This window comes from Oncorhynchus gorbuscha, linkage group LG25 (assembly GCF_021184085.1).
Source record: "Oncorhynchus gorbuscha isolate QuinsamMale2020 ecotype Even-year linkage group LG25, OgorEven_v1.0, whole genome shotgun sequence".
NCBI lineage: Eukaryota > Metazoa > Chordata > Actinopteri > Salmoniformes > Salmonidae > Oncorhynchus > Oncorhynchus gorbuscha.
This window is the reverse complement of record NC_060197.1, coordinates 45,066,694-45,081,476: the sequence shown is the minus strand read 5'-3', so window position 1 is coordinate 45,081,476 and position 14,783 is coordinate 45,066,694. Positions and strand designations below refer to the sequence as shown.

Sequence of the window (14,783 nt, the reverse complement as noted above, 5' to 3'; positions counted from 1 at the left end):
CTCGTCCATTATTAGAGCCGGGACAATGCCAGTATTGCAATTTGTTTCATGGCAACAAAAAAAAATGCTGCTGTATGTATAAATAGTGTGATTATAGCTTGGATAACAATGTTTCCAACATTAGGGGGCCGAATTAGGGGGCCGAAAACACTTTGTGTTTTATTTCCTTGCCACAACAAGAATGAGTATTGCGTCGCTAGTATCGTCCCGACCCCCCTTTCCATTATGCATTCATACGGCTTCCATACACATCTCTCATGGGAGAAAAGGCCTTAATCCAGACATCATCCAGCATGCCAGTCTAAATAGTATAGCCAGTTTACATGCAAATGCATCACTTTTTCTAAATGGAACGAGCCGAATATGGCACAAAGCACAGTGATTTCACAGGTTGTTATCCTCGCTGCGTATTGTGTATAATTATGGAGTGGCTCCCCCCCAGAGAGAAATAGGTATCCCTCATTAGAGACAGAGCACAGTGTAGTACCAGGGCATGCAGGGACATGGATGCATTTAGCTCAAAACACAGAGCATTATATTTTTAGACTTGGAACACACCATTACGAGGTGGAGTTACGGAGAAGCACAGGAGACCAACCAGGAGACCTGTGCTTTCTTTTGAAAGCTTCTCAGCTATATGTAAGCATGGTAAAATATTCAACACCATTCATATTTTAGAAGGGAGAGGGTTGTTCGTGTACAGGTAAGGCCTATTTAATGAAGACGGGCTACACCGGGAATAGATCCAACGTCATTGACAATCACCTACGGCTCTATTTCAATGGGACTAGTATTACTAGAGATGTTGGTTGTGTAACTCTTAACCGAGCAGGTGCCTTATTCCTAAGGACGATTGACATGGGATTCCTTTTTACAAACTACACCATGTAAAAAACAATATATACTTTTTATTTTATTTGTTTTACTTCTCTCATTCAATTGATTCATGAGCTGGAGACTTTATTCTAGGGTATGAATATCGTCAACAACCTGTCTAGACAATATAAGGCTACACTAATAACTCGTGCTACGCTTCCAAATGTATAGGTGTCCCCATAATATTTTGAGGCAGTGTGATCATTACTTTAGTGAGCCACAGTAGACGACCCCCCTCCGTGAGGTGCTGAACAGCTTGAGATGGCGTTATTAGGAAGTGAACTTGCCATTTCCAAAAAGTTTACCTCAGTGGGGAAACCTGGGATTTTTAATTTAATTCATTTAATTTAATTCAAACTGATTTGGAGATGTTTATTTTCTGTTCATTGGTATAAAACATGCCTATAAAAACACAAGTACTCAACTGTGAAACTTGATAAAATAATGTAGGTAATTCATATGAACTATATACACAGCACTTGATCAAAATCAGTTGTTTTCTTGCTCAAACTGCAGCAGCATCTGGCAAAGGAACGTCTGGTAAAACACAGGCTTGTTGCACGGGGCTAGTATTAAGCAGAGGACCTTGGGAGTTTGCCAAAATAAATAAATAAATAAAAACTACTCGCCCGCCATATTAAAAAAATAACCGACAAGGCAGGTATACACACGGGACTAAAATTCACAACCTTATGAATGTTTGCTCAAATATATGTTGCACGGAGCAAATTTGTTGAGCTGAACGAGAACTTGAATGTTGTAAAAAAAATCTGCAATTTCCAGCGCTCATTTACTGTGAACACGGAGGCTGTACCAGTTACGTTAGTAGCCTGTTTGGCCACTGTTAAAACTATGGCTATATTAATAATGTAGGCCTACCATCAAAAACAATGGAGAAAAAGCATTTTACCAGCTGTTCTGACAGTTGGCTATGTACAGTCCCAAAACAAAAAAACATGCACCCGTTTATCCACTTGTCCTTCAGTGAATTCATGTTTTTTGTGTGTGTAAATTTGACCCCTTTTCCTCCCTAATTTCATGGTATCCAATTGTTAGTAATTACTATCTTTTTAATAGCTACTATCTTGTCTCATCGCTACAACTCCCATACAGGCTGGGGAGAGACGAAGGTTGAAAGTCATGCGTCCTCCGATACACAACCCAACCAAGCCGCACTGCTTCTTAACACAGCGCCATCCAACCCGGAAGCCAGCTGCACCAATGTGTCAAGAGGAAACACCGTGCACCTGGCAACCTTTGTTAGCGTGCACTGCGCTCGGGCCCGCCACAGGAGTCCCTGGTGCGCGATGAGACAAGGATATCCCTACCGGCCAAACCCTCCAACCCGGACGACGCTAGGCCAATTGTGCGTCGCCCCACGGACCTCCCGGTCATGGCCGGCTGCGACAGAGCCTGGGCTCGAACCCAGAGTCTCTGGTGGCACAGCTAGCGCTGCGATGCAGTGCCCTAGACCACCACGACACGTGTGACTGAATGTTTGATGCAAGAAACAACTTTACCAAATAAAGACGCATAATTCCCATAATATTATTACAGAAGACAAATTACACTACCCTCTTCCTATTGGCTAATTCAAGCCCATTAAACTACAACACCCCTTATATGTATAGAAATGCACACATTTTGTGCTCTTGTAGGAAACAATCGCACCCCAATTGCTGACTATAAAATATCTATAACTGGGGAAAATAACTCACTAACTAGCACAGAATATGAACAAAAATGTGCTCACATGGCTACAGTACATGAGGGGGGGGGTCTTATGGCCCTCAGAGTCTACCAACGGTATAAGGCAACGCACTACACTGAGGCACAGTGAATGTTTCAGGTTCAAAACGCAAATGAAAAACAGATACAATTCTCACTATAGCTACAGACTCACTACCAAGTCCCCGTGTGAGAGTTATAACCAGCAGAGGTGTCTAGGTAACCTTAATACACTGAGCAGTCACGATCCAGCAACGTCGGCCTCATCTGGGGTCTCAAACTCTTTCCATGGAAGGTCTAGTGTCTAGATGTTTTTTTTTTTTTTTACCTTCAATTGAGACCTAGATAACCAGGTGAGGGGAGTTCCTAACTCATCATTGACCTTAATTCAATCAATCAAGTACAAGGGAGGATGAAAAACAGGCAGACACTCTTCCCTCAGTGGAATGAGTTGGACACGTGATCTACAGTCATGTCAATGTGTGGTTATGCCTTTGAGCTCTGCAGCGTTTCCCCTTCCTTCACACAGCCACGGATATAAAAATTGTGATATTTTAGATTTCCACCTAGAAAAGACATTCAAACAAATACAGGTGTATTGCAGTGAGAAATGTCACCTCAGGTAAAAAATTCTGGACAAAAATCCTGTGAAATGTTAAGCCTAGGAAGTCGTCGTTTTCCATTAAAAAGGCAAACTAATGTATCATGTCCTGATAGCCAAAGGGTTGCTCCCCTTTGGCATTGCTTGTGGCATAATGGATGACAGGAGCAAGCCATCTTAAAAGAACAAGTTAAACCAGTGATATTTAACAATTTTAAAAAATCTGTCCTCTCTCTCTCTCGTAAGTCAATCTGGTTTGCTGCTGGGTAAGTTTCATAATGGCTTTCACTTAGAGATGCCATCTAATTATAACATTTTGCTCAGAGACTTATCGCCTCACTAAATATAATCTTTAAAAGGCAAGATCCATGCTTTAATTGGGGATAAAAAGCACAACGTTCCATAATTCATGACACTGGAGAATAAAATGGCATCGCGTTAGCAAGGGGGGGGTGTATGCAATAGAGACAAATGCCCATGACATCATCCACCCATAAACCACCACATGGTTATTGTCTCAACTGATATCCCCCCCCCAATTTTTTTTTAAAAACATTTACAAATTTAAAAGAAAACAATTGAGCACCTGTTAACAATTCAATGGCATCATCTGCATACCTTACCTGTTATTTTGTCTCGAACTAATTTACAGGACTCAATTTCCCCGATGCTCCCAAACAAACTCTTGAGCTCTTCTTGGGTCATGTTCTGAGGCAGGTAGTTTACTATCAAGTTAGTTTTACTGTCCTCCATGCTCCCCGACTCTACCGGAGAGGAGCAGTTGTTTGAGATTGTTGAGGGACCGTTGCTCGTGTTGTTGCAAGTGGGCCCATTGGACAGCTGTGTTTCCATGGCTGCAATTACCTGCTAAAAGAGACAGAAAAATACAAACACTACTTCAATATACATTCAAGGTTTTCATATATTTTATTTGAAAATACACTTTTTTATATTAAACTAATTTGTAAAAAACTTGGAAAGCATTTTAAATTCTAAAATGCATTTACCTCTAGGGTAGGGGGCAGCATTTGGAATTTTGGATGAAAAGCATGCCCAAATTAAACAGCCTGCTACTCAGGCCCAGAAGATATGATATGCATATAACTGGTAGATTTGGATAGAAAACACTAAAAGTTTCCAAAACTGTTAAAATAGTGTCTGAGGACAACAGAACCGATTTAGCAGGCGAAAACCTGAGAACAATCCATTCAGGAAGTTTGTTTGTTTTGGTTTTGTAGTTCTCTATTCAATGCCATGACAGTATCCATTGACATAAGAGTCAATTTGCAGTTCCTAAGCCTTCCACTAGACCACTTCTTATAAATGAGGGAGTAAGACCAGTCTGAGCGAGTGGACCTTAACGTGTCGCATAGTTTTTTCAGGTGCATGTGCATTTCTTGTTTACCTTTTATATTGACAACGTTATTGTCCGGTTGAAATATTATGGATCATTTAGGCAAAAAAACAACAACCTGAGGATTGAATATAAACATCGTTTGACATGTTTCTATGAACTTTACGGATACATTTAGGATTTTTTGTCTGATTGTTTTGACTGAGTTTGAGCCTGTGGATTACTGAAGAAAACACGCTAACAAAACGGAGGTTTTTGGATATAAAGATACTTCATCGAACAAAAGGAAGATTTATTGAGTAAATGAATGTCTTCTGAGTGCAAAGGATTAATTCTCTCTATTTCTGAGTTTAGTTACCGTTTGTAATAATTTGTACATATATAATAACCTGGGCTATGCTTTCACCAAAAAGCATTTTATAAATATGACACGTTGGTTTAACAAGAAGTTCATCTTTAAACCTGTTTTGTTTTCTGAATTTTTATAAATGAGCATTTCTGTAATTTAATTTGGCACTCTGCAACCTCACTGGATATTGGCCAGATGGGACGCTAGCATCCCACATACCCTAGAGGTTAACCCCAGTATTTGAAAACTGTAAAAATACAATTTTGGTAAACTTTCACAAATAACCCTTAAAACACTCAAAATAAAAACACTTGTATATTTAAATGCGCAGAGAAACAAAATAAAAAAAGGTATATTAAATACCAGATACTCAAATACACATGTATTTGAAGCCAGCTAAGGTTAATAAATCCAATAGCAAGCTGACAAATTGGATAGTTAAAGGATGCCCTTCACATAGAGGATTGCATTCAAACTGAAGCCATAGCTTATAAGCTTCACTTTTGGGAAGAGTAAAGTTGGACCTGAACTGTAAGAAAATCAACAGAATAGAATTACATAAACACAAATTTATAAAAAGGCTATTGAACACTATGCTAGTTATCACAGAGTACTCAATGTTATTACTATTAGGCCTACATAACTTAAAAACACATCACTCCCAGATCCGTGTGTTACAGGCATAGGCTATTGTATCCCCATTATATAATTTGGTGGCTGCGGTTCCAGAATATGTGGAACTAAAGACAGATTTCTGTGCAAGATATACAAAAAAAAAAGTAGGGGAGTGGATCAGAAATTTGATCACCATTTGCAACACATTTTCATAGAGTTGATCTGGCTATTGATCATGGCCTGTGGAATACTGTCCAACTATTCAATGGCTGTGCGAAGTTGCTGGATATCGGCGGAAACCGGAACACGCTGTCGTACACGTCGATCCAGAGCATCCCAAACATGCTCAATGGGTTACATTTAGCTCACTGAAGAACAGGGACATTGTCAGCTTCCAGGAAGTGTGTACATATCCTTGCGACATGGCGGCCGTGCATCATGCTGAAACATGAGGTGATGGTGGCAGATGAAGGTCATGACAATGTGCCTCAAGATCTCGTCACGGTACCTTTTTGTGCAAAAGATGAGAAATACGTTTTGTGCATCTGGAAAGTTTCTGGGCTCTTATTTCAGCTCATGAAACCAACACTTTTACATGTTGCATTTATATTTGTTCTCACACCACACACAAAGGTTTGGCGTCACTTAGAAATGTCTTTGTTTCTGAAAGAAAAGCCCTTATGGTCCATTAAAATACCATCAAATTGATCAGAAATACAGTGTAGATATTGTTCATGTTGTAAATGACTATTGTAGATGGAAACGGCTGATTTTTAAAAATGGAATATCTACATAGGAGTACAGAGGCCCATTATCAGCAACCATCACTCCTGTGTTCCAATGGCACATTGTGTTAGCTAATCCAAGTTTATCACTTTTGCAATTACGCTAGCACAGCTGAAAACTGTTGTGCTAATTAAAGAAGCAATAACACTGGCCTTCTTCAGACTAGTTTAGTATCTGGAGCATCAGCATTTGTGGGTTCAATTGCAGGCTCTAAATGGCCAGAAACAAAGAACTTTCTTCTGAAACTCAGTCTATTCTTGTTCTGAGAAATGAAAGCTATTTCATGTGAGAAATTGCCAAGAAACTAAAGATCTCATACAACGCTGTGTACGACTCCCTTCACAAAATAGTGCAAACTGGCGCTAACATGAGTGGGAGGTCCCGGTGCACAACTGAGCAAGAGGACACGTGCATTAGAGCGTCTAGTTTGAGAAACAGGCGCCTCACAAGTCCTCAACTGGCAGCTTCATTAAATAGTACCCACAAAAAAAAAAAACAAGTCTCAACGTCAAAAGTGAAGAGGCAGCTCCGGGATGCTGGCCTCAGTTATGCACCGGGGCCTCCCACTCCTCTTTCTACTCAGGTTGGAGCCCGTTTGCTCTGTTCCGTGGAGGGAGTAGTACACAGCGTTGTACGAGATCTTTAGTTTCTTGGCAATTTCTCGCATGGAATTGCCATCATTTGTCAGAACAAGAGTAGACTGACGAGTTTCAGAAGAAATAACTTTGTTTCTGGACATTTTGAGCCTGTAATCGAACCCACAAATGCTGATGCTCCAGATACTCAACTAGTCTATTGCTTCTTTAATCAGAACAACAGTTTTCTGCTGTGCTAACATAAACGAGGACATTGCTAAGTGACATACTAACGGTAGTAAGTTTTTGTATTTATTTCTGAACAGCTGAAAAAAAACTGGTGGTGATTTGAATGAACAATCTATATATATATATATATATATATATATATATATATATATATATATATATATATATATATATATATATGATTGTTGAGGTGTGGGGTACAGTGTTAATCTGTAAAATTGTAATTATTCGCCTACTTCATGCCTTTTGCACACAATGTATATAGACTCTTTTTCTACTGTGTTATTGACTTGTTAATTGTTTACTCCATGTGTAACTTGTCTGTTCACACTACTATGCTTTATCTTGGCCAGGTCGCAATTGTAAATGAGAACTTGTTCTCAACTAGCCTACCTGGTTAAATAAAAGGTGAAATAATTTATATTTTTTATTTTAAATAGGGTACATCATGTCGATCATATGGGTTGAGGGTTCAGAAGGAGGGCGAGAACAAAGCATAGTGAAAAACTTGAATGTGTAAAATAGCATGCGCAAAAAAGTTATTTGGATCCTTAATTCTGAGAAGTAAACTTCCAGGAGGGCAAAAACTATTTGTACCCTCTGCCTCGGGCCTATATAAATTTCACTTCTAAGACTATAGCAGAGGTTATAGTCTTAGCAGCAATGTGTAATTTCCCTTCGTGTAACACGGATGGGACCTTAAAAAGGACCATGAAAAGTGGAATGTGTTACTGTAATCAAGCTATCAACTTCCTGGTTCCATAATTACAGTTAAGTTGGCCCTGGTCAAGACTTAAAATCAGAAATAAATAAATCCTTCAATTTTAACTAACCCATCGTTCAAATGGCATCTCAAATATGAGACAGTCCACTGCCTTTGAGACGTGTTAAGAGACGTGTTAAGGGAAACAAATGGTTACAGCAGGCTGCGCATTCCTCTTAGAGGCCAATATGAGAAAATCTTCATTTGTAATGTCAAGCGGATATCAAGCTGGCAGAAAAACTGTGGTAGGTGCACTGTGGTAGGTGCACTGTGGTAGGTTGTTTGCAACTAAATGTTGACCAAATATCGCTGTTGAGACTTCCAAAACAAACTTGGGTGAACTGTTAGAATCATAGCAATGAAACAAGTATATGATTGGAATAGTGTTTCCCAGGGGATCCTAGTGACATTTGAACACTGAAAATTCTCTCCCCATTCCTGTCCGATTCAGAACATGCGGCAGCACAAATATGCAGATCTAGGTATACCACCACTGTATTAGAGCTAAAGTTTCCTAACCAGAATTGCATATGTGCAGCTTCTAAGACTAACTATCATTTTGCAGATAGCAATTTGGAAACTAACAGTAATCTGCTGGAGAACTGGCACATGTGCCTGCCTGATTGAGTGACAGGGAAAAGGGGATACCTTAGTCAATTGTACAACTGAATGTCTTCAACTGAAAATTGTCGTCCGCATTTTGCCCAACCTCTGAATCAAAGAGGTGCCGATTGGCAGTAGAATGGCCTTACTGATGAAGAGCTCAGTGACTTAATGTCGCACAGTCATTGGATTCCACCTTCCCAGCAAGTCAGTGTCAGGTTTCTGCCCTGCTAGAGCTGCCACGGTCTACCGTAAGTGTTGTTATTGTGAAGTGGAAACATCTAGGACAGGGCTGCCCAACCCTCTTCCTGGAGATCTACAGTCCTGAGGGTTTTCAGTCAACCATAATTTAGCATATCTGATTCGGCTAGTTAAGGTCTTGTTGAGCAGCTAAATTAGTAGAATCAAGGTGTGTTAAATTAGGGTTGGACTGAAAACCCACAGGACAGTAGATTTCCAGGAAGGTGGTTGGGGAGCCCTGATCTAGGAGCAAAAAACGGTTTGGCCGGGAAGTGGTAAGCCACACAAGTTCTCAGAATGGGACCGCAAAGTGCTGAAGCATGTAAAAACAGTCTGTCCTTGGTTGCAACACCCACTACAGAGTCCCAAACTTCCTCTGGAAGCAACATTAACACAAGGACTGTTCGTCGGGAGCTTAATGAAATGGGTTTCCATGGCCGAGCAGCTGCACTGCACACAAGCCTAAGATCACCATGCTAAGCATTGGCTGGAGTGGTGTAAAGCTTGCCGCCATTTAACTCGAGCAGTGGAAATGAGTTCTCTGGAGTGATGAATCACACTGTACCATCTGACACTGACAGACAACTCTGGGTTTGGCGGATGCCAGAAGAACTCTACCTGCCCCAATACATAGTGCCAAATGTAAAGTTTGGTGGAGGAGGAATAATGGTCTGGGCTTGTTTTTCCATGTTTCGGGCTACGCCCCTTAGTTCCAGTGAAGGGAAATCCTAACGACAGCATAAAAATACATGTTAGATGATTCTGTGCTTCGTACTTTGAGGTAACAGTTAGGGAAGGCATTTTCCTGTTTCAGCATGACAACCAGGTCCAACCAGAAATGTAAATTAACTAAAATGATTTGACCTTTAACTAGGCAAGTCAGTTAAAAGAACAAATTCTTATCGACAATGACGGCCTACCGGGGAACAGTGGGTTAACTGCCTTGTTCAGGGGCAGAACGACAGATTTTAATCTCGTCAGCTCGGGGATTCATTAACTGGCCCAACACTAACCACTACGCTACTTGCCACCCCAAAAGTGACATACTAGATGGTTTGTCGGTGTGGAAGAACTTAACTGGCCTGCAGAGCCCTGACCTCAACCCCATGGAACACCACAGGGATGAATTGGAAAGCAGACTGCGAGCCATGCCTAATCTCCCAACATCAGTGCCCGACCTCACTAATGCTTGTGGGTAAATGGAAGCAAGTCCCCGCAGCAGTATTCCAACATCTAGTGGAAAGCCTACTCAGAAGAGTGGAGGCTGTTACAGCAGCAACGTGGGGGGACTAACTCCATATTAATGCTCATGATTTTGGAATGAGATGTTCAACAAACAGGTGTCCACATACTTTTGGTCATGTAGAGATGGATATATAGATACACGCACACCAAGAATAAACGCAACATGTAAAGTCCGATGTTGTATTAGCTGAAAGATGCTATAAAATGTTCCATACACAAAAATCTTATTTCTCTCAAATGTTGTGTATAAATGTGTGTTTGCATCCTTGTTAGTGAGCATTTCTCTTTTGCGAAGATAAACAAACCATCCACCTGATAGGTGTGGCATATCAAGAAGCTGATTAAACAGCATGATCAATACACTGGTACACCCTGTGCTGGAGACAAAAAGGTCACTAAAAAGGTGCAGTGGTCTCACAACACAATTTCACAGATGTCTCAAGTTGAGAGAGCAATTGGTACAACTGCCATGCGGACTGCAGGAATGGCCACCAGAGCAGTTGGATGATCATTTCATGTTCATGTCTCAACCTCCAACATAGTTTGTGGATTTGGCAGTACGTACAACTAAAAACGCACAACCACGTTTAACCAAGCCAAGCCCAGGTTTCTGGCTTCACCTGTGGGATCATCTGATTGGCTGGGCCTGGTGTCCCAGTGGCTGCACCCATGCACAGTTGTGAAATCCATAGATTAGGGCTTAATGAAATTTAAAATTCACAATTTATGTATATAAACTACAGCTTGAAATTGTTTCATTTATATTTTTTGTTCAGTATGTATGCATACAAACCCTGCATACGGAAAGTATTCAGACCCCTCGAGTTTTTCAACATCGTTAGGTTCCAGCCTTATTTTAAAAACAGATTAAAGAGTTTTCCCCTCAATCTACACAAACAACGACACACCAAACACAGGCCAAGAATTTTTTGCACAGTTCTATACATTTCTTATTTTATTTTTTTTAAATGAAATACTCAGTACTTTGTTGAAGCACCTTTGGCAGCCTCGAGTCTTATTAGGTATGACGCTACAAGCTTGGTATAACTGTATTTGGAGAGTTTCTCCCATTCTTCTCTGCAGATCCTTTCAAACTCTGCCAGGTTGGATGAGGAGCATCGCTGCACAGCTATTTTTCCAGGTCTCAAGAGACGTTCGGTCGGGTTCAAATCCGGCCTCTGGCTGGGCCACTCAGGGACACCCACTCCTGTGTTGTCTTGGCTGGGTGCTTAGGGTCGTTGTGAACCGTCTCCCCGTCGGTGGTCCAGAGCACCCGGGAGCCGGTTTGCAAAGAACTCTGTACTTTGCACCGTTCATCTTTCCCTCTATCCTGACAAGTCTCCCAGTCCCTGCACGCTTCACTGTAGGGATGGTTTTGGCCAGGTGATGTGCGGTGCCTGGTTTCTTCCAGATGTTACACTTGGCATTCAGGCCAATTAGTTCCAACTTGGTTTCATCAGACCACATAATCTGGTTTCTCATGGTCCGACAGTCCTTTAGGGCTCCCGAGTGGCGCAGCGGTCTGAGGCACTGCATCTCAGGGCTAGAGACATCACTACAGACATCCTGGATTTGAAATAGGGTATCACAACCGGCTGTGATTGGGAGTCCCATAGGGTGGCGCACAATTGGCCCAGCATCGTCCAGGTAAGGCAGGATGAGGCCGTCATTGTAAGTAAGAATTTGTTCTTAACTGACTTGCCCAGTATATATATTAAAGTGTTTTATTTAAGGTGCCTTTTGGCAAACTTCAAGCGGGCTGTCATGTGCTGTTTACTGAGGAGTGGCTTCCATTTGGTCATTACCATAAAAGGCCTGATTAGTAGAGTGTTGCAGAGATGGTTTTCCTTCTGGAAGGTTCTCCCATCTCCACAGAAGAACTGTCAGAGAGACTATAGTTTTTTAGGTCAATTCCCTGACCAAGGCCCTACTTCCCTGATTGCGCAGTTTGGCCGGCCAGCTCTAGGAAGAGTCTCGGTGGTTCCAAAATTCCATTTAAGAATGGAGGCCACTATGTTCTTGAGAACCTTCAAATGCTGCAGACATTTTTGGTACCCTTCCCCAGATCTGTACTGCGACACAATCCTGTCTGAGCTCTACGGACAATTCCTTTTACCTCATTGCTTGGTTTTTGCGCTGACGTGCACTGTCAACTGTGGGACCTTCCAAATCATGTCCAAAACAATTGAATTTACCACAGGTGGACTCCCAAGTTGTAGAAACATCAAGGATGATCAATGAAAACAGGATGCACCAGAGCTCAATTTCAAGTCTCATAGCAAAGGGTCTTAATACTTATGTAAATAAAAAGTTATTTATTTTTCATAAATATGTGCAAAAACTTTAAAAACCAGTTTTCGCTTTGTCATTATGGGCTAGTGTGTAGATGGAAGGGAAAAAATTATTTCATCCATTTTAGAATAAGGTTTTAACGTAAGAATGCACTGTGTGTTATACATCCAGTTGAAGTCGGAAGTTTACATAAACACGTTTTTTTTAAAGTGTTTCAACCACTCCACAAATTTCTGGTTAACAAACTATAAGTTTCGGCAAGTTGGTTAGGACATTACTTTGTGCGTGACATAATTTATCCCAGAATTGTTAAAACATATTATTTCACTGTATCACAATTCCAGTGGGTCAGAAGCTCATTCATTAAGTTGACTGTCCCTTTAAACCGCTTGGGAAAATTCCAGAAAATGTCATGGCTTTAGAAGCTTTTGATAGGCTAATTGACATCATTTGAGTCAATTGGAGGTGTCCCTGGATGTATTTCAAGGCCTACCTTTAAACGTAGTGCCTCTTTGCTTGACATCATGGGAAAAATACAAAAATATCAGCCAAGACCTCAGAAAAATAATTGTAGACCTCCACAAGACTGGTTCATCCTTTGGAGCAATTTCCAAACTCCTGGAGGAACCACGTTCATCTGTACAAACAATAGTACACAAATATAAACACCATGGGACCACGCAGCTCTCATACCGCTCAGGAAAGAGACGCGTTCTGTCTCCCAGAATAACAGCAAAGGACAGTGTGAAGATGTAGGCCTTGAAATACATCCACAGGTTTACCTTCAACTGACACAAATGTCAATTAGCCTATCAGAAGCCATGAAATTTTCTGGAATTTTCCAAGCTGTTTAAAAAGGCAGTCAACTCACTATATGTAAACTTCTGACCCACTGGAATTGTGATAATGAATTAAAATCGGTCTGTAAACAATCGTTGGAAAAATGTCCTAACCAACTTGCCAAAATTATAGTTTGTTAACCAGAAATGTGTGGAGTGGTTGAAAAACGATTTTTAATGACTAACCTAAATTGTATGTGAACTTCCGTTTTCTGATAGAAATGGGGCATTATTTGACAAAACATTGCAAGGGTGACAATATTTTTGGCCACGACTGTATATATAGTAATGATTCATTATAATTTTAAAAAGGGAGGCATACCACAATATTATTTTGGCCGAAATATCGCTACTTTGACCCCAAGGATTGATTCATTTTTTGCTAGGTTGCGTTAGCCAGCGCTAGTTGGCAGTAACTTCGCCAAAACTCAGGTATTTTTCATCCTGTAGTCCATCGTTGTAAATAGTGAGCCATCATTTTCTCATCATTTTTTCACATTTATTTCCAATATTTTACTGATCAAAATCACACGTCTCTGCAGCAGACCTAGTGAGCAATATGTTTGGAACATCAAATCGCAATATTGAATCACAATACATAAAGAAATCGCTAAATATATCCTATCGCCACCTAAGTATCGTGACGTCCCTGGCAATTCCCAGCCCTAACGGACCGTGAAAATCAGTAGGTCATCTCCATCATTCAAGTCAGTGTTGTGAATACAAATACAGTTGCTTGACTACAACCGTGAAAATACTGGGACTACAAAAACAAACAAAAAAAGTGCGAGGGGATATGATGTCATACTTCTACATCTCCCTACAAGTATTTCAAATGCTATACTACTTTAAGTGCATACATTCACAGTCATTATCAAAGTGACCGTATTAGACCATACCAAATGGACAGACTACCACAAGTTTCTCGTAACCAAAGTGGAAAAGCAACCGTAAATTAGCCTAATATTAAACACACAAGACATTTCTGGAAAAATTGGTGCGAGCTAGTCAGTCCTTGGTATGGCCTGACACGATGAGCATTAAAAAAAAAATATTTATATATATTTTTTTAAATTGGCCCAAATGAATTGAAGATGAAGTGCAACCAACCCCAGTCCAAGGCTCTGTCGCCCACGAACCACTTCTAAGCAGAGAAGCCACGTCGCACAGTCTGACTGCCATGTTAGTTTGGAGTTGCCGTCTGCAAATATGGGGACACAAGAAGCACTGCATGTTAGATTCAACGGAACAAAAGCAAGTCAGCAAGGGAGGGGGGAGAAATCACTTCATTGTTGGGAGGGGGGAGGTCATAATAAGCAAGTCATCTTTAGGAAGGAGCAGAAATTAAAATGGGAGGAAATATAAGTAGGGAGTTAGAATCAAGAAAGAAAATTTTAGGCCACGCAAAACAGGAACAACAAGCATGAGTAATGATAATTAGTTGAATGGATGGGATGCGTCAGAGTAAAAAACCCATAGAGTTGCACAGTACAGCTTACATCTGAAGCTTGCCCGATATAGAGCCACTGCTTTTTATTATGCTGACATACACTAACCAATGATCAATTAGCTCACAAAGCACTTAAAAGCCCCCCCCCCAATCTCATGTCATTCAAAATTACAATTTGCTTGATCACATGAGACACATTGGGCTACAGTCAGGTCTTT

General features: G+C 40.8%; 1 protein-coding gene across 6 annotated transcripts in view; it reads right to left on the bottom strand.

Annotated features, from left to right (window-relative positions):
• Positions 1–14,783, bottom strand: part of elavl2 (ELAV like neuron-specific RNA binding protein 2) — an 82,083-nt gene that overhangs the window by 19,759 nt on the left and 47,541 nt on the right. For 5 of the 6 annotated variants that reach the window (XM_046329179.1, XM_046329180.1, XM_046329178.1 and 2 more), the window contains 2 exons: positions 14,226–14,316; positions 3,829–4,072 (listed from right to left, as the gene is read on the bottom strand). In XM_046329179.1, coding sequence (XP_046185135.1) covers positions 3,829–4,072; positions 14,226–14,297 — 316 coding nt within the window. In that variant the 5' untranslated portion in view covers positions 14,298–14,316. The remainder of the gene's footprint in view (positions 1–3,828; positions 4,073–14,225; positions 14,317–14,783) is intronic. The other variant, XM_046329182.1, reaches the window with a different exon arrangement.